This window comes from Lithobates pipiens, unplaced genomic scaffold (assembly GCF_037356315.1).
Source record: "Lithobates pipiens isolate NorthernLeopardFrog02 unplaced genomic scaffold, aLitPip1_a1.2 Scaffold_10, whole genome shotgun sequence".
NCBI lineage: Eukaryota > Metazoa > Chordata > Amphibia > Anura > Ranidae > Lithobates > Lithobates pipiens.
Window position 1 is genome coordinate 161805267 of NW_027507686.1, and position 24597 is coordinate 161829863.

Below are 24597 nucleotides of genomic sequence, written 5' to 3' on the forward strand. Positions count from 1 at the left end.
TAAAGAACAGTATTTATAATATAAAACTGTATGCAGGACACTGGACAAACCACTAGGGACAAAGGGGATGTGTAATTATTTGATACAGTACTGTAAACTGTAAGATTACATTATACTGTATCTATACTATGAATTTTACTTTTTGAATTTGGTGCCGAACTCCGTCCCCGTGCGTCGCAACGCTCACAGGGAACGGAGCCCGGCGATGTGACAGATCGAGCGGAGGACGGCTCGCAGAGCACTGCGGGGGGACATCGTTGGATCCAGGGGACAAGGTAAGTAAACCCCTCCATGGATCCAGCGATGCGGTCCTAAGTCTGGCTCGGGAATATCGCTTATGGTATTTAAATCTTCCCCCGAGCCAGATTCGGGAATACCGACAGGGTTGCTACATCAATATTATTTTGATCCTTTGTAGCAGGGCCTTTAAATGCCATGGGTCCCACAGGCCAGTGTCTATTCTGCACCCTATGCAGGACCATTTAATTGGTTCTATTTAATGCCACCTGCCACAGTTGCTATTACATATCTACCCTTTCTTTCCCCAATGTTCTGTTCTCTTGTGGAAGTATAGAAAATAAACCTTGTGCAAGTTCCTAGTCTAGACTTCGTTGTTAGAAAAATTAAGATACGCACCCAGAGGGAATCATGTAAGTCACTTTCCTTCCTCCCAAGTGATAGCACTGCTTCTTGCCATTTGGTTTCCCAGACACTCAGCGCTGCCATATGAAGGTGGAGAGAAAGTTGTCAACCTCGTGTAAGTCACAACTTGGACCTGACACAAGGCTTCTTCCTCTCGCTTCTGCAAGCGAAGAGATTAAGGAGGGAGCAAAGGGAAAAATGTATAAGTTGCTATAGGGGTATGACATTAAAAAGTTACTTTTACCTTGTCCATGCTGGGCAGAGTGACAGTGTCTCTTCCAAGGGCAACCCCTGATCCCCATATATTGACATTACTTTCCTTGCAGCTCCTTGCTCCTCAACAACTGGTGCTAAAGTCAGCTGTGTTGGCGACCCAGGAGCATAGCTACAAGCCTTCCCCCTAGTAATGGAACAGTACATGGGCCTACTGATTGACTGAGAGGCTTGAGCACTGTCACGGGGGAGCAGGTAACATCTTCCCCCCTAACAGGAAGTGCTGGGTATTCTTGACAGCTACAAAAAGAGCAAGAAACTGTGAGGGAGCATAGGAAGGGTAAGTACAAGGGTGTCAGTGTTGCTGTTTGCAAAGACATTGTCACTTCGCTTTAGCCATGAATGAGCCAAGCACTTTAACAGCCCTGCTCACGCAAAACAAGTAAGGTCTCCCAGTTTTGTTTTTTGCTAAAATTCTCATTTTACTGGCTCCTCACTTCTTTGATCACTTCAAAAATTGGGTTATTTATTCAGTTCTGTCTAGATAATAAAACAAAAACGTTTTGCAATATTCTTATCTATATAGTCTATCAATTATCAGCATCAAAGGTTGACACATTAGTACAAAAATAAACTTTTATTGCATGTTAAATATGGCACAAGACTATATAGCTGCTACAGCTACGTGAGTTACTATTTGAAAACAGAATGTACTTAAAATTTGACACTTCCTTTTTCTATAAATATATTTTAATTCTCATAAGCTGTTTGAAGAGCAAGATGACAAGTGGCAATAGAAAAAAGGGGATTTGTGGTTAGTTTTTCACCCATCTTTTCCAACTCTAATTTATCAGCAAGGTATATGTCTAGTAATTTAACCTCTTGATTACACCACAATGTGCGTTAGATTGAATTCTACATTGTGTTGCCAGTTAGCATTAATTGCACCGTATTTTTTTTTGCTTGTGAATGTGCATTCACAGCTCATTCAAAATTAATAGGCTGCCTAATTCAGCATGTAGGATTGTGTCGGCAATGAGGCAAACTGAGGTGACCAACTCAGATGGGGATTGGAGTTTCCATACTAGATACTCTGTCCTCACTGCAGCTCAGTAATGTTGTCCTGGTTGGTAGGACACTGGCACCACCTCCACTGTACCAATAAATATGCTGTGCAACCCAGCCACTTGTGGCCTAGCAAGCAATAATCCTGTGTGTCCCAGCTGCCTGTGTTCTAGCAACCAATGACAACCCATCTACAAAACATCATTGGTTGCTAGGCTGCAGCTGAGTGTCACAGCATCATTGGAGTCTTAGCAACCATAGGTGGGGGTCAGCAAAAAAGGCCACCTCAGGTGGTAATTAACCTGGGTAGGCTCCTGGCAACATGTACTAATACACACAATTGCATGCATCAGTGTGCATCACATTGGGGTAGAAAGCTGTCCTAGCCTTCAAAGACACTAGCAAATGTTGATATTGTTCAGTTGTATATTGTTTAGTGACAATGTCCAGAAAACATAATAATACGTGTCTATCACTTACCTCCATTTCACAGTTAAAGAAGTGAATGTCAGGCTTGTTCTGATCCGGCTCCTGACATACTAGAAGGAGTATATTTGGATAGCGATGTGGGCCTTGTATACTCTGGCAGTGATGGACAATGGACAGTGGGAAGTTCTCCAACTCTTCCTAATATAGAAAATAAATATTTGTCAACCTACATTGTAGTATTGAGCATTCTCCTGAAACACTCGTGTATCTTTTCCTCTACCTTTATTTCTTGCTATACAGCCATAAATGCATTTGGTTATCTAGAGCCAAAAAATAAACAAAGTCCCACTAATACAGTTGTGTCACCACACATGTTCAGCTTTTTTTCAATTGAAACCTTAATATGCACACCTACAGGCACATCTAGGCCTCCCATAGTAAATGCCAGTGAAGTTCTCACTTAAACTTTGTTCAAGTGGATGTAAACCCTCACATATACCCAGTGAAGTTAACAGCCTCAGATGATACACAGAGATGAAACAAATCTCCACACATTTTACATGTATATCTGCTGTGTTCAACTTGCTATATTATTTGGAAAGTGAACATGTGTTAGAAATGTTTACTTCCTGTTCAGCACTGGGTGTGGATTCTTTGCTTACACTGTTTGACATCTGATTGGAGGAAAGGCACACCCCCTCCACATAGGCAGAGGATGGAAGGAATGGGCAGAGGTCTGCTGTGAATAGACCAGCTCTCTGCTAATCTATTTATATCACCCACCCCAACACAAATTTCCGGCTGGTTTTATCTCAGTTGTCAGAGAACTTGTCAGAAGTTATGCTGATAACAAAAGAACGGAGCAGCAGAAAGACACAGGACTTAGGGCTTTGGAGAGGGATAAAAAAACATTGTAGATATATGTACTTAGGTCAAATTTCATGAATCAGATTTAAATCCACTTTCAGTCTGAGTCAGGACCCAGTTACAGTTATGCCAATAGTTGTGTTTATAAGGTGATATCAATATAATATGCTATACTATATCACACTATACCTGTGTGGCAGAGTCCAGAAGGCTGATGGAATTGCTTATAACCTGGAGAACCATTTCCTGGGCCCAGATTTTATCCTTGGATTCTAGTTGCATCAGCCGTTTGATGGCCTCATCCACTGTGCCCAGAGCATCACTTTTATCCATCAAAAATGTAGCCAGATGCTAGAAGACAGAAATAAAATAGCTGATTTTCTTTTATATTACAGATACAGGTTTCCGGGTGCTTTCTAAAGTTCACAAACAAATGCTGTTTTAAGGGGACTATAACTTTTGTCCTTATGTAGCTTTGCCAGTTAGTGTTTTTGCACAGTAGTCCCCATCTGTGGCTTTGAGGCCGGGCCAGTTGCTCTCAGCATGGGAGATTTTAGTGCTGAAAACCATTGTGATCTACACTATGTACACTTGTGCTTCTGACCGATACTCTTTACCCAAAATTATTTTGAAGCCTAACTCCTCCCAAAATGTTTGTCTTTCGTTTTGAATAGATTATGGAAGAGTAAAAATGTCTATCAGGTTTTTATTTCTTTCCGGAATCCCAAATGGAAGTGACAGGAAGTGAGACTAAATCTCTAAAATAGAGACATATATGGCAATAAAATCCTGATCCATAATCACTCTACACAAAACAAAATATGATGTGGTTGAAGTTTAATATATCAATTAAAATTAACCTTATCATTAAAAAATAGCAATTATTTGTATATCCTGGAAGACACAACTAAAAATAATGGTTAGAGCTGGTTAGAGATGGTTAGAGAAGCTGAACACATGAAGGCCTGAAGTTTATCTGGCAGATCACCACTCTTTTAGTATCCTGTACTATATGTTCAGCAGCTAATTCTCCCTAATTCAGCAGTATACTATTGGCTTGTGAGTTTCATTCTATTGTATACTCTTTCTTCAAACCTTTGAAAACTTGTATCTCATTTTTATTTCAACCGTACCGCAAGTGCTTTAAGTACTGAAATGTTTCTGTATAATGTAATCTACTGGGACACAGACAAACAAAGGCTCCCAGGACACTAAGCCCTTGTACACACGGTCGGACATTCCAACGGAAAATGTTCAATCGGACCGCATTGTCAGATAATCCGACTGTGTGTGGGCTTCATCGGACTGTTTCTGTCGAAATATCCGATGGACAAAGTTTTAGAGCTGGGCTATAAAACTTTCCGACAACATGATCTGATCGGACCTTGTCCGATTGTGTGTAGAGAATTCCGATCGGACAAAGTGCCACGCATGCTCAGATCAAATTACGAGACCAAAGCTATTGGCTACTAGCCTGAACGTAGTCCCGTCATAATGAAATAAAGTCATCACGTTACGTACGATCTGATTTTCCGTCAACTTTGTCCGACCGTGTGTATGCAACACAAGTTTCGGACAAAATCCGACGGATTTTGTTGTCGGAATGTCCGACCATGTGTACAAGGGCTATGGGGTGTATTTAAAAAAAGAAAACATGCTTGAAAATGATTTCTGTACGCAGGGGGAAAAACCAAATATATTCTCTGCAGATAGAATGTGTGAATGGGGAAAATACTGCATTATGACCATTAGTTGGCACTGATGAGAAGCCTTATTTCTTATGATACTCACCACCATCTAATGTGGCATTTTCCCAATTTTCACAGACGTTCTGTAAAAGTGTAGCCTGAAAACATTTGAGTTTTCCCAATTAGCACTGCATGATTTTTTTTTTTTGAAAACTCTTTACTAATTTTCAGTGATTACAGAGTAAACAGAAGATTGGTAGTCCAGGACATGCAGTGGCAGACTACCTGAACAAAAACCGGTACATAGTACCAACAATACATAAAAAAAAAATTTGAAACATTTCAAAAACATACAGAAAACATGTGTGGGTGGCTCTAGTTAAAGTTTACAGAGATGTATCAAGATATTAACACAACATCAGTCCATGAGAAGTGTTACATATTCTAATCAGAACCTGCCCCTAGGCCCAGGCCCTAACATAAATAAAAATTTGGATAGCTTTTATCAAACTTGCGGATGCAGCCACTATTTGTGAAAGTGACTTTGTAGAGTGGTAGGTTGGAATTGGCTAGTTGCTTCCAATAGGCGATGGCCCGAACTACGTTTTTTTTTCCAATGGAGTGTGAGTGCCTTCCTGGCATAGAAAAAAGTAATTCAATTAGAGTCTCTCTGGTCAATATAGGTGAGAGGCCTTCAGCAAGACCAAACATACAAATTCTTGGAGAGAATGTGGCACAGAATGAATTTACATGTAGTTTTTATGAACAAACAGCCATGCACTTTTTTTTTTATCAATACACCCCTATGTAAAATGTTAGGTATTATCACCTCTACACGAAAGCTGGCAGTCCAGCCAAAGTTAGTGTTAAACCTAACATAATGCAGGAAAAAAGACTAATTAAAGCAGTCTGCCCTACCTTACCAGCACAGATGCAGTAACATAACCATTCACACGGTAACACAGTGGGGTTGATTTCCTAATGGCAAATACACTTGCACTCTGCAAGAGCAGTTGCTCCACAGCTTGGTAAATGAGCAGAAGCTATGCTGACTTCCATCATCCAATCATATTCAAGCAAAAATGCATTTTTTTTTCCTTGCATGTGATTGGGTACTCTTTGCAAACTGAAGTTTTATCTCATTTACTAAGCTTTGAAGCAACTGCCCTTTGCAAAGTGCACAGTATATTTGCCTTTAGTTAATCAACCCCATTATGCACTGATATAAATATTCACAATGTTTTTGTTGACCACCATCTCAAATTGCTAGTTTCCTGGCTATTTTTTTCTACTTCAGCGCTTTCTAAAACACTGGCCTGGAACAAGTAGGGATGGGAAAGTCAAAACTTCTAATGTGTATACTTATTGCAATTCAGTGAGTCTGAAAATACTAAAGCTTGGGGATTAGCATGATAGCCAGGAATGGGTATTTTGAGAAGGTGAGGTTAGCAATGGTAGCCTGCATACAAGTTACACCAGGGCAGAGCTAAAAGCTGTTTTCAGAGGTGAAGCAGAACATTATGATTACTGGCAGAATGACATAGTCCTTGAAATAAACTGTAGTCCCCACTACAGAACTGTATATGCCTATTACACATCCAGCAAAGCTCCACAGAACTATCCAGATAGCTCCAATATGCTCCTTCTGTTATCATACGAGAAAAATGTTTGTGCTTGTCCCTTTGCATATTTTCGCATTAACTGTTGTGATCGGCTCTCAAAAGCTGTATACTTATGATTAGATTGTTGGATGATCGCTTAGAAAGCGGTATTTTTCCTTTTCTTATCGCGTGTACTAGGTATAACTTTCTTTTGCCATCCAAAAAAAGTTATACCAACAGCTAATATATGATAAAGTCAGGTGACATAGCACTGAGAGAAGCAGTTGTAGGCTGGCAGATCCATGTGCTCAACTCCATTGTGAATTCAGCCCTACTTCCTCTCCAGGGTTTTTCTAATAATGAAGAGATCTGCTCCATCTCCAGGCCATAGAAAAAGAGCTTCAAGCTCAGAGCTACAATTTTGCACAGAATTTCAGTTTCAGCTCATAGTGGTTAATCAGATTTTTTTTTTTCTAGAAAATTAAAAGTAAAATCTGAGTAGTTCCTAATGAAAACAACTCAAATTTTGAGTACACATTGATCATGCTAATCTTTGTAATTCATTTACAGTGGAGTAGTGGTTAAGATTTCTGCCTTGTAGCATTGGGGTCCTTGGTTGGAGTCCCAGTCAGAACACTGTCTGCATGGACTTTACATGTTCCTCCTGGGCTTGTGTGGCTTTCTCCCAGGCACTCCATTTTCTTCCCACACTCTAGACATACTGGTTGGTTAATTGGCTTCTGTTGAAAATTGGCCCTGTTTTGATATTTTACTGAGTGCATTCAAGATGGCTGCCTCCCATGTGCCCCAACAGATAAAAAAACCTTGATTCCCTGGTGAGATAAGTGCAATAAAAAATCTAAATGAAAACAAAAAAACATCCACAGACTGCCTGCAGCCTATTGGCCTATCACTATGAAGGACTGCTTCCGTAGCCAATAGGAACGGTGTGGTAAGGGGGTTCCAGGCAATGTAGGGACACGGGAGGCTGTTGTAGCTTTACTTTTAGTTGACAGTTAGGGTTTCCAACATCTATACCTCCCTCTTACAATACACTAGAGTTCTCATTATATATAGGAAATCCATACATGATCTAGATAAAGGAAGGCCCACAGATCTAGATAAAGGAAGCCCCGTAGATATGGTGTATCTGGATTTTGCAAAAGCATTTGACACAGTTCCCCATAAATGTTTAAATATTTAATGTACAAAATAAGGTCCGTTGGCATGGACCATAGGGTGAGTACATGGATTTAAAACTGGCTAAAAGGGGGCGAGTTCAGAGGGTGGTGATAAATGGGGAGTAGTTAGAATGGTCAGAGGTGGGTAGTGGGGTCCCCCGGGGTTCTGTGCTGGGACCAATCCTGTTTATTTTGTTCATAAACGACCTGGAGGATGGGGTAAACAGTTCAATCTCTGTATTTGCAGAGGATACTAAGCTAACCGATAATTCTCCTGCTCTACAAGACTCTGGTCCGGCCACGCCTAGAGTATGCTGTCCAGTTCTGGGCACCAGTCCGCAGGAAGGATGTACTGGAAATGGAGCGAGTACAAAGAAGGGCAACTAAGCTAATAAAGGGTCTGGAGGATATTAGTTATGAGGAAATATTCTAAGCACTGAACTTATTCTCTCTGGAGAAGAGACGCTTGAGAGGGGATATGATTTTATTATACAAATACCATACTGGTGATCTCACAATAGGGATAAAACTTTTTTGCGGAAGGGAGTTTAACAAGACACATGGCCACTCATTAAAATTAGAAGAAAAGAGGTTTAACCTTAAACTACGTAGAGGGTTCTTAACTGTAAGAGCAGCAAGGATGTGGAATTCCCTTCCACAGGCGGTGATCTCAGCAGGGGGGCATCAATAGTTTCAAAAAACTATTAGATAAGCATCTGAACAACAACAACATACAGGGATATACAATGTAACACTGACATATAATCACACACATAGGTTGGACTTGATGGACTTGTGTCTTTTTTCAACCTCTCCTACTATGTAACTATAACTATGATTCAGCTAATCAGTACTCCGCTAAAATAAAATATCACTTCTGAGAAGCAAGGTCTGTATAGAAAAAAATCACTTAAAATATCAATGTAAGGGTTTACAGACTCCACTGTAAATCTGGGTAAACTACAGAAGTTAAAACACAAAAAATCTATACTAAAAATAACCCACTAGGCCTAGGGAGGGACAAGCTGCACGTAGGCTTTGTCATGCAACTTTCGTTCATCTGTAATCAATTAGTAAAGTGAAAAGTCAACTGAAATTTGCCATCTTCTTCAGTCAGTTTCCGGTGACCGTTGATCAGATGTAATTATTCTTGATACTTCTGCACTATTGCCTTATTATGCAACTGCAATGGAATTACTCACAATGGGAGACAATTCATGCACACAGACATGTACAGCAGCAGTAGTGCATAAGGTACACTAACATCACAACCTTTTCTGTGTCTAAATGTTCATAATTCATGATAGAGTCTTTGTGGGTTATTCACGAAAGGCAAATCCACTTTGCACTGCAAGTGCACTTGGAAGTGCAGTCACTCTAAATCTAAGGGGTAGATCTGAAATGAGGGGAAGCTCTGCTGATTTTATCATCCAATCATGTGCAAGCTAAAATGCTGTTTTTTTATTTTCCTTGCATGTCCCCCTTGGATCTGCAACAACTTTACTTTCAAGTGCACTTGCAGTGCAAAGTGGATTTGCCTTTAGTAAATAACCAATTTTGCATCTTAAATGTAGCTCAATGGAAGATATATATATAGTATCCACTGACACTGAGCAGTCTTGTCTCAGAATTTGAAGGTCAGTGGGTTAGGTGGAGGTCTAGGGATTATAATGATGTTTTGGGGTTAGGGTGAGGTTAAGGGTAATTTGCTTAGCATTTGCTTTTTGGGTGTAATAAATTAATTTGTTGGGTGCTTTAAACTTGTGCAGACTATATAGCGGAAGGATCAGATCAGATACATCGCAAGAGCAAAAATTTACTCTTGAACAGTGGGGTTGATTTACTAAATGCAAATAGACTGTGCACTTTGCAGTTGCTCCAGAGCTTAGTAAATGAGCAGAAGTTCTGCTGACTTCCATCATCCAATCATGTGCAAGCAAAAATGCTGTTTCTTTTATTTTCATTGCATGTGATTGGGTATTTTTTGCAAAGTGAAGATTTACCTCATTTAGTAACCTATGCAGCAACTGCACTTGTAGAGTGCAACTGCACTTTGCAAAGTGCACATTCTTGCTTGTTGCTAAATCACAGTCTGTGCCATAAATGGTACCCTATCCCTATTGGACTGTAATTACTCGTGTAGCTGCCATAACCCTTTGTAGGGTGGCCTTGACTTATTGGGCTTACTGGTTACCTCCGCTTGGCTTGTTCTTCCCCGTCTACAAGTGCCCAGGGTTGATACCCAACAACTTGGACACTGACACCAATAAAGTCCTTTTGAAAGGTTTTATTTTGCAGGGGTGACATCCAATAACACAGTCTCATATAGGAACAGAGGGCAAGGGTGAAGAACTCAGGCACCTTGAACTGCAGACATAACAAAGTCTCTAATACCACCCAGAGAGTAGCCACTCGCAGCTGGGCACTTCAAGGCTAAACAGATCTCTAGCCAGAGATCATGGCAATCAGCACGTTGATTCAAAACTTGAAAAATCTTCTGAACCTGTACAAGTTGTAACTGACAGTGAACAGGAACCTTTTTCCTCAGTACCTGAAACATTCTCTGTCTCCTTGATAGTATTGGAAAAAGCGTGGATTCGTCAATGTCCTTCCCAACTTAGTAACCAGCCACTTCTCAGGATGCCACTTGTCGGCCCTCCTCCGAAGAGTCCTCCCCTGGTCACTTTCACGAGCTGTGGTGCCCCTCCAAGCCGAGAGCACACCCGGACACCTTGAATCCTCTCTCAGTTACTGCTCCTCGGACCAGCCAATTCCGAGAGTCGGGAACAGACGGATCCCTACCCCAGACTAGATGGGTCTATTGGGGGTCACCAACAGAAGCATGTTGTGGGATGTCGAACACCCCGTGACCAGGACCCATCGCGGGGCTACCCCAGTCCTGGAAACAAGAGCAGACCACACCGGCCTCGCAAACTCCTCTCCCAAAACACGTGACCTCAACATCTTAAGTACCCCTTCCCAAACTCCTCAGCGAGGCCCGGCACACCCACTGATTGGTTCCGAGAAGGCTGATACCCAAAACGTCCAAACAGGCCTGGTTCTGGCTTGTCATGTGCACCTCACTGTATACATGACCAAGCAGAACTTCTAACACAGCCGAGCCAAACTGATGTCAAAGTTAGCCTACATAATTGACCCTCAGAACCCCTATTATTCTGAGGCAAAAAACTAAATTTACACATGAATGACACTTTGTCCAAAATGTCATCCGCTACACTCAAAAAGGGGGAACCGGATGGGACTTTAGCAGTACCAAATGGACTAATAAAAGAAAATGTTGCAAAATATACACTTTATTGACAAAGATTAAAAATTACCATACAAGAGTATGGTAAAATACAACCAATTTGAAGTTTCATCCATTAACCAGGGCACTTTTCCCCCTTCCTGCCCAAGCCAATTTTTATCTTTCAGCGCTGTCGCTGTTTAAATGACAATTGCGTGGTCATGCTACACTGTACCCAAACAAAATTTTTATAATTTTTCTCCCACAAATAGACCTTTCTTTTGATCACCGCTGAGGTTTTTATTTTTTGCTAAACAAATAAAAAAAGACAGAAATTTTTTAATAATAAAGATCCGAGACTCTTCACCTAGATTGGAGTTGCGGTGTATCAGACTGACATGCCGCACCACCAATCCCTATGCTGCACGCCCCTGCAGGCACGCACCAGCTTATTATCCTAATCATGTCATGTGACGTTCGGTCAGGAAAACAGAACCACTTTGCCAACGTCATATTGCTATATGGGGGGCAGGAAGTGGTTAAGGGGTCATCCAACACAGGAATAGCACCGTATCCTATCTGGTTTCCTATCTGGGCTCTCTCACTTGATCATACATTCCTCTATTGTTTTTATGAATGCATCTTGAAAATATATCATTTTTTTCCTGATGAAGACTTTTTAATAGTTGAAACATGTTAAGGTTCTCTTGTTGATGTATGGTAGTTTTTAATCTTTGTCAATAAAGTGTATATTTTACACCATATTCTTTTATTAGTCCATTTGGTACTGCTAAAGTCCCATCCGGTTCCCCCTTTTTGAGTAATTACAGTACTCTTGAACAGTAAATTAGGAATGAAAATTCTTGTGGCCTAATCGCGCTGACACTCCAATGCTCAAAAAAACCAAACAATGGCACATTTGGGAAAAACACTTATGTTTTAGCACAGGTGCTAAATCACACTGATCACTCACATGCACAAGGCATTACAGCTTTCTTAACAAGCAAAGGCAAAGCTTGACTTGATTCCGAGCCATCAATCCTGTAAATCTCCTTGCAAATCACCTTAGGTAAATCAGTTCCACGGCAGTCCCTTAGATAGAAAATACAGTATACTCTTACTAGCTATTTATATATATATATATACAAATTCAATCAATCTTGTGCAAATAAACTATATAACTACTGTCATTCACCGGATGAACTGCCCTCAATCATTACTAAATGAATTGATTTATGCCCCCAAAAAGAAAAGATTACAATGCAAATAACCAACCTTCATAAAAAAAAAAAAAATTCATAAAATATACAAAAACATCATAATAATCACAAAGATTATACAAAAAAAGCCAAAACCAAGTTAAAAATGAATCATGTGGCACAGACAAAGAAAGAATAAACTCAAGCGAGCACAAAACTTGTAAATAATGCCACAAATCACACATAACACAAAATAAGTTGAAAACAACTTTATATGTGTTTTTGTGGTATTATTTACATATTTAATATATTTTTTTCTTTGTGTGTGCTACAGCTTTTCTGCTTCATGCATCAACAAAGCCATAATATTCTTTTAATTTTTTTAACCTGTGCAGTGTTTCTTTAACCTGTATAGAAATAACTGATAAAGCATACGTGCCAACAGTCCAGATTTTCCCGGGATAATTAAGATTTTTGGACTCTTGTCTCGACCTGAGTCCGTCCCGATTAAAATCCCGGGAAAATAAATGTCTACCGCTACAAGGTGTTTTTCCTCTTGTGTTCAGTGGAGAGGGGAGGGGCAGCCAATCGGCTTTTTTCTTCAGTGTACAAGTAGACTATTCTCGCGTACTATGAAACCAATTAGCTACACGGATTGGAGGCCTCTCCCCTCTCCACTGAACACATGGCTTGTTGTGGGAGTTTTCTCAGCTCTGTCATCTGTGTGTTATGCAGGGATGTCAGTGTACAGCCTGAACCAGCGACACATCATCAGCTGTAACCCCGCCATTACTGCAATATCTCCACCATATGTATGGGGACAGCGGGCATTGTCTTGTGTACATGGAGGATGCAAGGGGGTAACTATGTACGGGGGGTAACTATGGGTTGGCGGTAACTATGTATAGGGGAAGGGGTTTCTATGCATGGGAGGGAGGGGGGTAACTATATCCAGGGGAGTAACTATGTACAGGGGGAGGGGGTAACTACGGGGAGGGGTGTAACTAACTGATGTAAGGAAGGACTGGGGCTCCGCTGGGGACACTGATGTAAGGAAGGACTGGGGCTCTGCTGGGGACACTGATGTAAGGACTGAGCTCTGCTGGGGACACTGATGAAAGGAAGGATTGGGTCTCCGCTGGGGACACTGATGTAAGGAAGGATTGGGTCTCCGCTGGGGACACTGATGTAAGGACTGGGGCTCCACTGGGGACACTGATATAAGGACTGGGCTCCACTGGGGACACTGATGTAAGGACTGGGCACCACTGGGGTTACTGATGTAAGGACTGGGGCTCTGCTGGGGATACTGATGCAAGGAAGGACTGAGGCTCCACTGGGGACACTGATTTAAGGTCTGAGCTCTGCTGGGGACACTGATGAAAGGAAGGATTGGGTCTCCGCTGGGGACACTAATGTAAGGACTGGGGCTCCACTGGGGACATTGATATAAGGACTGGGCTTCACTGGGGACACTGATGTAAAAACTGGGCTCTGACGGGGACACTGATGTAAGGACTGGGGCTCTGCTGGTGATACTAATGTAAGGACTGGGCTCTAATGGGGACAATGATGTAAGGACTGGGGCTCTGCTGCTGATACTGATGTAAGGACTGGAGCTCCACTGGGGACACTGATGCAAGGAAGGACTGGGGCTCCATTGGGGACACTGATGTAAGGACTGGGGCTCCACTGGGGACACCAGATGTAAGGACGGACTCTGCTGGTGGCACCTGATGTAAGGACAGACTCTGCTGGGGGCAGCTGTTGTAAGGATGGGCTCTGCTGGGGGAACCTGATGTAAGGACGGACTCTGCTGGGGGCAACTGATGTAAGGACGGACTCTGCTGGGGCACCTGATGTAAGGACAGACTCTACTTGGGGAAACTGATGCAAGGAATGACTCTGTTGGGGGCACCTGATGTAAGGAGGGTTTCTGCTGGAGGCACCTGATGTAAAGACGGACTCTGCTGGGAATGCCTGGCAGGGAACGTGGCAGGTGACATGCTCAGGGCTCCCACTGATTCTGCACTATGGTGAGTTGAATGATTTAATTTTATATTACAATGTACTAATAGAAATAATGCGCTACAATCATCCTGACACCATAACAAGCATGGTGCCGGGATGATTGAAGCGCTAACACCAGGTGTGTGGAGTATCTTTATCTGCTGATTGTTAAACTTTATGGAATACACATATTTTTATTGGCGTGTACGATCTTGTCCATGCATCTCTGTGTAGGCTGTCCTATTCATGTCTATTGGGAAAAGAAGCTGCACAGATACAGCTACTGCTCTCAATATGGGTGGATGTGGGTGAGTGCGGGTGCGAGTCCCTGAACTCACACTGTCTACGTTGGGGGATACGCACCCGCACCGACGCGGATGTCATATAGGGAGCATATAAGGTGGCAGTGGCTGTGTCCCAACAGACATCTATGGGACTGCCTACAGGGGGATGCACAGAATATCTGTGTATTCCCCTGAGGGTAAACATGGCTCCACATGGGTGTATATGGTGCACTATGCTCTGTATGTACAAAGCCTAAATCAGTTTCATTTTAAAATAAACAATATATTAAGGCATAACTACAGTTATAATTGCATTATAAATAATTATTTTTTGCAGAGTTGGCAAAGTTGGAGTAAAAGTTTCAGTTTTTCCTTACTCTTCAGAAAGTGTCTTTATAACTGTTGTGACTCTGTTGGAGTAATTCACTTCTAGGCCTGGTGACAACTTTGTAAAAGGTAAATATGCCCAATTGGGGCAACAACAAATCTGACAGGAGTTGTAATCTTCCCTATTCTTACAAATCTCAAGTTAAAAATTTTCATTTGTTCACTTTTCAGTAAAATACTTATATAAACACAAAAATATTTTTCTGCAAACATTTCAGTTCTGAAAAACATAGGAAACTTACAATATATGTATATGTATATGTATATATATATATATATATATATATATATATATATATATATATATATATATATATATATATATATATATATATATATGGAAATAATACCACACTTTAATAATGGATTCTTTTCATATTTAATTTATTGTATTTTCTTACATTTGGATTGTGACATAAAAAATTGTATCTGGTTTAAAAAAAAATCTGTCTTTAAAAAACCAACATCACAGGGATCACCGTGCGTTGAGAAGTTGCCTGCTAGGATTGCGGCAAGGAAGGAACCAACAAGTGCAGTCAGACCAACTTACAATTGGTCAGAGACTGTCGCGTGCATGGTGGTAGATAAGGATAACAGTTAGATCATATTCACTAGCCTCCCTTGTTTAAGAAAGCTAAATTATCTGGGAAATATAAACAAACTTCATGTAGATCAAGTTCTCCTACATTTTAATGTACCTGCTTTTACACACATTTACACGCATCCAGATGCCTTAAAGCGTATCTAATCCCCCCCAGATGCTCAGAATTCTGTTTTCTGTAAAGGCAGCTAAACTGAATGTGCCTTGCTGCTGGTAACACTCAGTGTGAATTATACCTTTAAAATTAATTATATTTATTATGTGTTTAAAAATGGCCTATAAACGCATATAAACACAGGTTGAAAACCAAAAAAAGGGGAAAAAGTTTGGTCTGTCTGACACAAATATCGAGAACCTGATACAAAGGGTACGATGAGGGACCCCTTAGGTTCGTTAATAGACAGATCAAACCAAGAGTAAATAAGGTATAAATATTATTATAAAATATCAATAATATACATGTAAGAACAAAGCATATGAAGCACAAAGGCCATATCTAATACCCTGAATAATACAATTGTATAGACTAGTCACCATCCTGGTGCAGAAAGGACTGGCGGCGATCGACACAGTGGGGGTTATTTACGAAAGGCAAATCCACTTGTACTGAAAGTGCACTTGGAAGTGCAGTCCCTCTAGATCTAAGGGGGAGATCTGAAGCGAGGGGAAGCTCTGCTGATTTTTTCATCCAATCATGTGCAAGCTAAAATGCTGTTTTTTTTATTTTCCTTGCATATCCCCCTTGTACAGCAACTTTACTTCCAAGTGCAATTTTAGTGCAAAGTGGATTTAACACCCAGTGTATATAACACCTTACATGTTACGGACTAGAAGTCCTTCTTCAGAGGTTTATATTAATTCAGATGGGTATAGAATTTCTACAAAAAAGAGTATGCAGATAAATGTAATATTAATAATAAAAAAGGAATAATCATCATGTTGCTGACTTGCATGTGCATGTAAAGACAGATGTCCTAATACTATGTTACCAAAAGTATTGGGATGCCTGCCTTTACATGCACATGAACTATAATGGCATCCCAGTCTTAGTCCATAGGGTTCAATATTGAGTTGGCCCACTCTTTGCAGCTATAACAGCTTCAGCTCTTCTGGGAAGGCTGTGCACAAGGTTTAGGAGGGTGTCTATGGGAATGTTTGACCATTTTTTCAAAAGCGCATTTGTTAGGTCAAGCATTAATGTTGGACAAGAAGGCCTGCCTCGCAGTCTCCGCACTAATTCATCCAAATGGTGTTCAGGTTGAGGTGCAGACCAGTTAAGTTCCTCTACCCCAAATTCGCTCATCCATGTCTTTATGGACCTTGCTTGCGAGCCAGGTATTTTCGTCCATGAGGTCAGGGACTGATGTAGGCCTGGCTGGCATCAAACACTGAAAGTAATGACAGCGACAATTCTGAGCAACTTTCAGTGTTTTTGTTTTGATTACATTATAGAATAATTTTTATTATTATTATTACAGTATATTATTATTTGTTATAGTTATTTATAGTTATTTATTATATTATAATTTATAATTTCGTGTTTCAAACTTTATCATACCTGAGCTGTCTGCTAGACTCTTGTTTGGACAGATTTAAAAAGGAAGTAAACCCTCTCTAAAAAAATAAAATAAAAAAAATAAAAACACCCTGCAGGACAAAGGCATAATGAGGCATAATGACAAAGGCATAATGAGCTAGTATACATAGCATACTAGCTCATTATGAATTACTTACCTGAGATCGAAGCCTCCGCAGTGAACCTCGTTCCCCTTCTCCGTCTACACCATATCTCCAGGAATGACTTCCGGGTATCGCTGTTCTGGCGCTGTGACTGGTCAGAATGACGTCACTGCAGTGCATGCGCGCCGGAGCTGGCAGTGATGGCAGGATCACCTTCACTAACACTCAGTGCGCCTGCGCCGTTGTCTGTGCATGCGCTGTAGACATCCGTGCCCGTTTTTTGGAAAATATCTCCTTTACCGTGTAGGTTAAGGAGATATTTCTTGCACCTACAGGTAAGCCTTAATCTAGGCTTACCTGTAGGTTAACCCCCCTGACGGTATTCCCGAGTCTGACTCAGGGTGGATTTTTTATACCAAAATCGGTATCCCCGAGTCAGACTCGGGACAGCGTCGCTGGATCCAGGAGGAGGTTTCCTTACCTTCTCCTTCGAATCCAGCGATGTCTCCCCGCTGTACGAGCGAGCCGTGCCTCGCTCGATCTATCACATCGGCGATCTCCGTGCCCTGCGAGCGTTGCGACGCACGGGCACGGAGATCGGCGCCAAATTCAAAAAGTGAAATAAACAGTATACATACAGTATAATGTAATCTTACAGATTACATTGCTGTATGTAAATATTTCACATCCCCTTTGTCCCTAGTGGTCTGCCCAGTGTCCTGCATGCAGTTTTATATTGTAAAAACTGTTCTTTATGCCTGGAAACTGGAGATTGTCCATAGCAACCAAAACTGTCACTGTACATCAAAAATGATTTTAGACCAGCTAGAAAACAGCGATAATAAATTAGAATGACTCGCAGAATTGAGCGATAGTGATTTGTGGGGAGATCCGTCATCAAATACTGAAAAGTAATGACAGTGACAATTCTGCAACTCGGCAAATTTCAGTGTTTTTGATTAGATTACATTATTGAATAATTTTTATTATTGTTATATTATTATTTGGTACAATTATTTATAATTATTTATTATATTATAATTTATGATTTAATTTTTCAAACTTTATTATACCTGGGATGTCTGCTAGACTCTGGTTTGGACAGATTTAAGAGAGTTATTCCTAAGAATTGCAGGACTACAATATAAAACGCCAAATTTTCATGCAAAATAATGGTACCGCTTTTAGCACCTAAAATCCGAAATAATGGTACCGCCAGGGAGGTTAAAGTGGTCTGTAAGGGTTTACAACCACTTTAAGTGTGTTATTCCTAAGAATTACAGGCCTCCATTATTAAACGCAAAATTTCCATGCAAAACATTGTATCGCTTTGAGCATCAAAAATCTGACATAATCATACCGCCAGTGTGGTTAAACACATACTAGCCTTCATTTAATTTGCCACATACAACAAGCTCTGTCACATAACACCATAAAGCTATACTTAGCCGGTATCCTGCGTGGCATTCAGAAACAGCAGCCCGTAACCAACTCCAAATGCTTGCCCATCACTAGTACCATCTTCAGAGACATGTCGACTATCCTCTTTCATTCCCTGTTTGGGTTTATTCCCAGCTTGGTCATTCAAGCAGCCATCTACCTGGCCTACTACGCTTTTGCGGCCTAAGCGAGTTTACCTGTAATGGCTCCGCCGCCAGGTACTGTGTAGATGTCACCTGGCTCGCTTCCGAGATCATTTCATTCTCCACCTCGCAGTATCCAAAATCCAGCAATCCGGCCCCAGGGTCAATATCCAATTTTACAAAACAAACATCTAGTGCCCAGTGGCAATACTCGACCCCCTACTGTCGCTCCTACCCAACCAGCCGAACTCTAAGTCCCCAATGCCTTTCCTGACCAACCCCTTGAGTGCTTGCCAGTTCATCAAGCATGTCAGGATCCTCCTAGGCCTCGACCCCAGCCGGTACTCCGCATACTCCTTCTGAATTGGAGCAGCCTCGGCCGCATCTCAGCACGTGGTTCCAGACCATATCATTAAGAGATTGGGCAGGTGAAAATCCGCCTGCTTTGCCCGGTACATCCCCAATCCTCAGGTAGAATTCTCCAAAGCATTTACCAAACTTGCTCAGTAAATAACACTAAACCAATAAAGAGCTTTGGAAAAAAGGAGATCAGGCGGGGAAATCTGATACATGGCAGCACCTCATCCCAGGATTTGTAATTAAATAAAGAGCTTTCACCCCTACCTGAATGTTTTTGCCCACTTTTTTGGTATACTGGCCAGTTGACCAGTGTACACTTCAGGTCTATTTCATGTTGTAAGTCTTGTGGCGTGTTTATATGGTTCACATCCATCCCAGTTAAAGGGCTTTGACCATATATAAGAAGGCCAGTATGGTGGCCTGAATTTATGGGAGGAGTCTGGGGGGGTACTTAAGCAGCCCACTCATCTGTGGCCTTTGCCGGTTCCTGTGCGCGACACTCTTCCTCCCATTCCCTTTTCAGGGCATTTCTCACCACAAGCATCTATTACATATCTTGGGTATGCCCCCTTTTTTGCTATACCGGCCAGAAGACCAGGGCACACTTCAGGTCTATTTCCTGTTGTAAGTCTTGTGGAGTGTTTATGTGGTTCACAACCATCCCAGTTGAAGGGCTTCGACCAAACATATATATATATATATATATATATATATATATATATATATAGATAGATATATGTATCTAGATATATAGATATATAGCTATATATATATATATATATATATATATATATATATATATATATATATATATATATATATATATATATATATATATATATATATATATATATATATATATATATATATATACATATTGTAAGGTTCCTGAGTTTTCAGAACTGGAAATGTTTGCAGAAAAATATTTTTGTGTTTATATAAGTATTTTACTAAAAAGTGAACAAATGGAAATGTAAAACTTGAGATTTGTAAGAATAGGGAAGGATTACAACTCCTGTCAGATTTGTTGTTGCCCCAATTGGGCATATTTACCTTTTACAGTTTTAAAATTGTCACCAGGCCTAGAAGTGAATTACTCCAACAGGGTCACAACAGTTATAAAGACACTTTCTGAAGAGTAAGGCTCGGTTCACACAGGGGCGACTTGTCCAGGCGACTTAGCCGCCTGACAAGTCACACTCCGTTCTGTACTATGGAACCGTTCTAATAGGAGCGACTCAAGTCGCTCCGACTTAGAAAAAAGGTTCCTGTACTATTTTTGGGGCGACTACAGGCGACTTGCATTGACTTCTATACAGAGGTCGTTTTGCAAGTCGCCGCTGAAGTCGTTTGCAGGTCGCGTCTGTGAGTCGCGCTGCAAGTCGTGCCGCCCCTGTGTGAACCGAGCCTAAGGAAAAGCTGAAACTTTTACTCCAGCTTTGCCAACTCTGCAAAAAAGAATTATTTATAATGTAATTACACCTGTAGTTATGCCTTAATATATTGTTTATTTTAAAATGAAACAGATTTAGGCTTTGTACATACAGAGCATAGTGCACCATATACACCCATGTGGAGCCATGTTTACCCCTAGGGGAATATATATATATATACACACACACAATATTTGTTGAAATATCAGGGGTTTAAAACGACTCATGATGCCTCACTTTTGCGACAGAGAAAGGGACTGAGGGCAGAGGTTACCCAGCCCTTTTCTCTGCAGCATCAGCTGCACTGGACAATGAATGGATGGGAAATGCTCTGTACCGAGCGGCTTCCTGTTCATTCACAAACTAAAGCATAGTAAACACAATTTACTATGCTTCAGTTATGAATGAACACAGTGCGTGCGTGATCTGTACCAATCACTGTGCTCATTCAAAAAAGGAAGTGTCTAGTAAATGACACAGCCTGGGCAGCAGGGGGAATCTACGCTGCACGGGGTGACTAGGATGTGCCCAGGCCTATGTGTGGCAAGAACTATGTGTGGCAAGAATTGCTTTTCATTTGACAGGCAGTGAGGAAGCAATATGTTGCCCTCCCAGCCACAAGTGTAAATGAGCACTAAGGCTGCTTTCACACTGGGGCGGTATTCAGGCATTACAGCGCTAAAAATAGCGCCTGTGAAGCGCCTGAAAAAAACCGGCCCCTTTCTCTCCAGTGTGAAAGCCGGAGGGCTTTCACACTGGAGCGATGCGCTGGCAGGACGGTGAAAAAAGTCCTGCTAGCCGCATCTTTGGAGTGGTGAAGGAGCGGTGTATTCACCGCTCCTATACCGCTCCTACCCATTGAAATCAATGGGACACCGCGGCAATACCGCCGGCAAAGCGCCGCTGCAGCGGCGCTTTGCGGGCGGGTTTAACCCTTTTTCGGCCGCTAGCGGGGGTTAAAACCACCCCGCTAGCGCCCGCAGACCGCCGCTAAAACGACGGTAAAGCGCCGCTAAAAATAGCGGCACTTTACCGCCGACGCCGCTCCCGCTGCAGTGTGAAAGCAGCCTTAATGTAATGTGAACCTGACACATACACAATGTGAAGGCAGCCATGTTTGTGCTAAATCCTATTGAAAACATAAAGTGGGAGCTACATATACATAAAAACAGATGGAAAAATATGTGTAATGTGGCTTAAATCAAGCAGCTACTTAATTGGTTTTACTTTTTGAAATGAGACCTGGAAACTCCAACCAATTTATATATATATATATATATATATATATATATATATATATATATATATATATATACACATATACATATATATCCTTTTGTATTGAACTGTACTGTAATGCCCTGTACACACGATCGGACTTTCCGACAAAAAATGTGTGATCGGATCATGTTGTTGCAAAATCCAACATGGGCTCCATCTGCCTTTTTCTCGTTGGAATTTCCGACACACAAAGTTTGAGAGCAGGATCTAAAATTTCCGACAACAAAATCCGATCATTTAAATTCCGATCGCGTGTAGACAATTCCGACGGACAAAGTGCCACGCATGCTCAGAATAAATTACAAGACAAAAGCTATTGGCTACTGCCCTCTTTATAGTCCCGTCGTACGTGTTGTACATCACCGCGTTCTGAACGATCAGATTTTCCGACAACTTTGTGCGACCGTGTGTATGCAAGACAAGTTTGGGCCAAAATCTGTCTGAAAAAATCAGACGGATTTTGTAGTCGGAATGTCCGACCGTGTGTACAGGGCATTATTGTGTTGTCCCCCTTATACATTGTAAAGCGCTGCGTAAACTGTTAGAGCTATATAAATCGTGTATAATAATAATAATAATAATAATATTTCTGTCTGCTTATGTTTTCCTGTTGGGACCACAGAAAGAATAGGGAAGTTTTCCCATTGGAATGTCGCCCTGTCACCTTCTTTATTTTATTTTTTTAGGGGTTAAACCTTCTTTTATTAAATGTATTAATCAATTTGACGATTATGCCCTGTTAACTACGGTATATTTCATGTTTGGGTATGAGGAAATCCCAAGCTTTCTGGTTCTGCTTCTTTTTTAGGTAGCAGATTGTTGGGAGTCACTGGGCAGACATGCTGTCTCTGGACAGATTTCAGGCTATTAATAATCAGAGTATATATTCAGTGGTCCAGCGGATTGGTGATTGGTGAATTGGTTTTGGAGGGAAAACAGCTGTCCAATCACTGTGACCTTTACCCTTTATATATTTTATCCCTAAGGTAGATTTCAATGTTACCTCAGGGTCTTCCTACTGCTTCCTCTGCCAACTGGATCACCTTCCCCACCCAAACCTTTCTTTTTTGCTTATTTTCTTTATTGCGGTTGAACTTCATTGGTTAATGTCACCCATTTTGTGGGTGGACACCGGCTGCAACAGTAAGGTTAGTATGGTTAACTCCTTCATAACGGAAGATAAAACAAGTCCTAACGCCTGCACACAGATTCACAACTTTGACATGTGTTAGTAAAACTGTACGAGCCGGTTCACACAGGGGCGACTCGTCAGGCGAATTAGCTGCCTGACAAGTCGCGTCCCATTCTGTACTATGCCACCGTTCTAATAGGAGCGACTCAAGTCACTCCGACTTAGAAAAAGGTTCCTGTACTACTTTTGGGGCGACTTCAGGCGACTTGCAGTGACGTCTATACAGAAGTCGTTTTGCAAGCCGCCGCTGAAGTCGTGTGCAGGTCGCCTGAGGCAGTCGCGCTGCAGGTCATGCTGCCTCAGTGTGAACCGGCACTCTAAATGTCTTCGCAACTACTTACTGTATCCGAGTTATTTATACTTTTATACCTACAATGTGGGCTTTCATTTTTGGTGAATTATAATGAATATCTCCTGATTTTTTATGATCAAGGAAAAACTGACACAAAATAGTACAAAGATATCATTTTTTTTAAATGTAGCTGTATATTTCTTGCTATTACCATAACCTACCACCAAAGAACAACCTAAAATAAATGTCCCTGCTGCTGATTATCGCAGTGATGCCACATACAGTACGTTTATGTTATTTGTACCCATAGTAAGGTCCAGAAACAATAGTGTACATTTTGCTTTTTTATCCTACCTAAAACACACTGACGCTAACTGATATGATACTAATTTAAAAAAAAAGTTATTTTTTTACTATAGCTAAAATAAACTGATCCTGACCATGACCTTTGATCCTAACTCTAACCCTGGCCTAGATTAAAACCTGATCTAGATATTGAATCTTTTTTTTTTTTTTACACACTTTTTTTGTTTACAGTTTTCTCCTCTAGCAAGGAGAAGAAAAATGACAATGTATCTTTTTCTCGGTTCAAGAGGAAATAACAACAACACAGGGGCAGTCTGTACAGTGATTGATCACTATGATAGCCAGTCAGAAGCTATCATAGCGATCAGGTGATGGAGAACTGAACCTAGTTGCCAATCAATAATGAAGGACCCGGAGTTGTCACTGACAGCTCGATCTCTGTGCTGGGAGCATGCAGTGCAGCACACTATCAGCACAAACACAGCACGTATATGTGGCTACATGGATAAAGACATGAGGTCATGTATCTACATATGTTCGTTGGGAAGGGGTACCATTTGATCTCTGGAAGATTTACCCCCTTCATGACCTGGCCATTTTTTGTGATACAGCACTGCGTTACTTTAACTGACAATTGCGCGGTCATGCAATGCTGTACTCAAATGAAATTGATGTCATTTGATCACCACTGTTTTTTTTATTTTTGCGCTATAAACAAATAAATAAATAAATATATATTTTTTACTTTCTGCTATAAGACATATCCAATAAAAAAATATTTAACAAAATCTAATTTCTTCATAAATTTAAGCCAATATGTATTCTGCTACATATTTTTGGTACAAAAAAAACCCAATAAGCGTATATTGATTGGGTTGTGCAAAAGATATAACGCCTGCAAATGATGGAATATACTGGATTTTTTATTTATGTCTTTTTTTTATACTAGTAATGGTGGTGATCAGCAACTTATAGTGGGACTGCAATATTGCAGTGGACAATCAGACAATAACTGACACTTATGACACTTTGTAAGAACCAATGACACTAATACAG

The 24597-nt window shown here is 41.0% G+C and overlaps 1 protein-coding gene across 4 annotated transcripts in view; it reads right to left on the reverse strand.

Moving 5' to 3' along the window:
* EPS8L2 (EPS8 signaling adaptor L2) overlaps positions 1–24597 on the reverse strand; it is a 272423-nt gene that overhangs the window by 60791 nt on the left and 187035 nt on the right. For all 4 annotated transcript variants that reach the window (XM_077458781.1, XM_077458788.1, XM_077458772.1 and 1 more), the window contains 2 exons: positions 3406–3567; positions 2401–2547 (listed from right to left, as the gene is read on the reverse strand). In XM_077458781.1, the coding sequence (XP_077314907.1) occupies positions 2401–2547; positions 3406–3567 (309 nt within the window). The remainder of the gene's footprint in view (positions 1–2400; positions 2548–3405; positions 3568–24597) is intronic.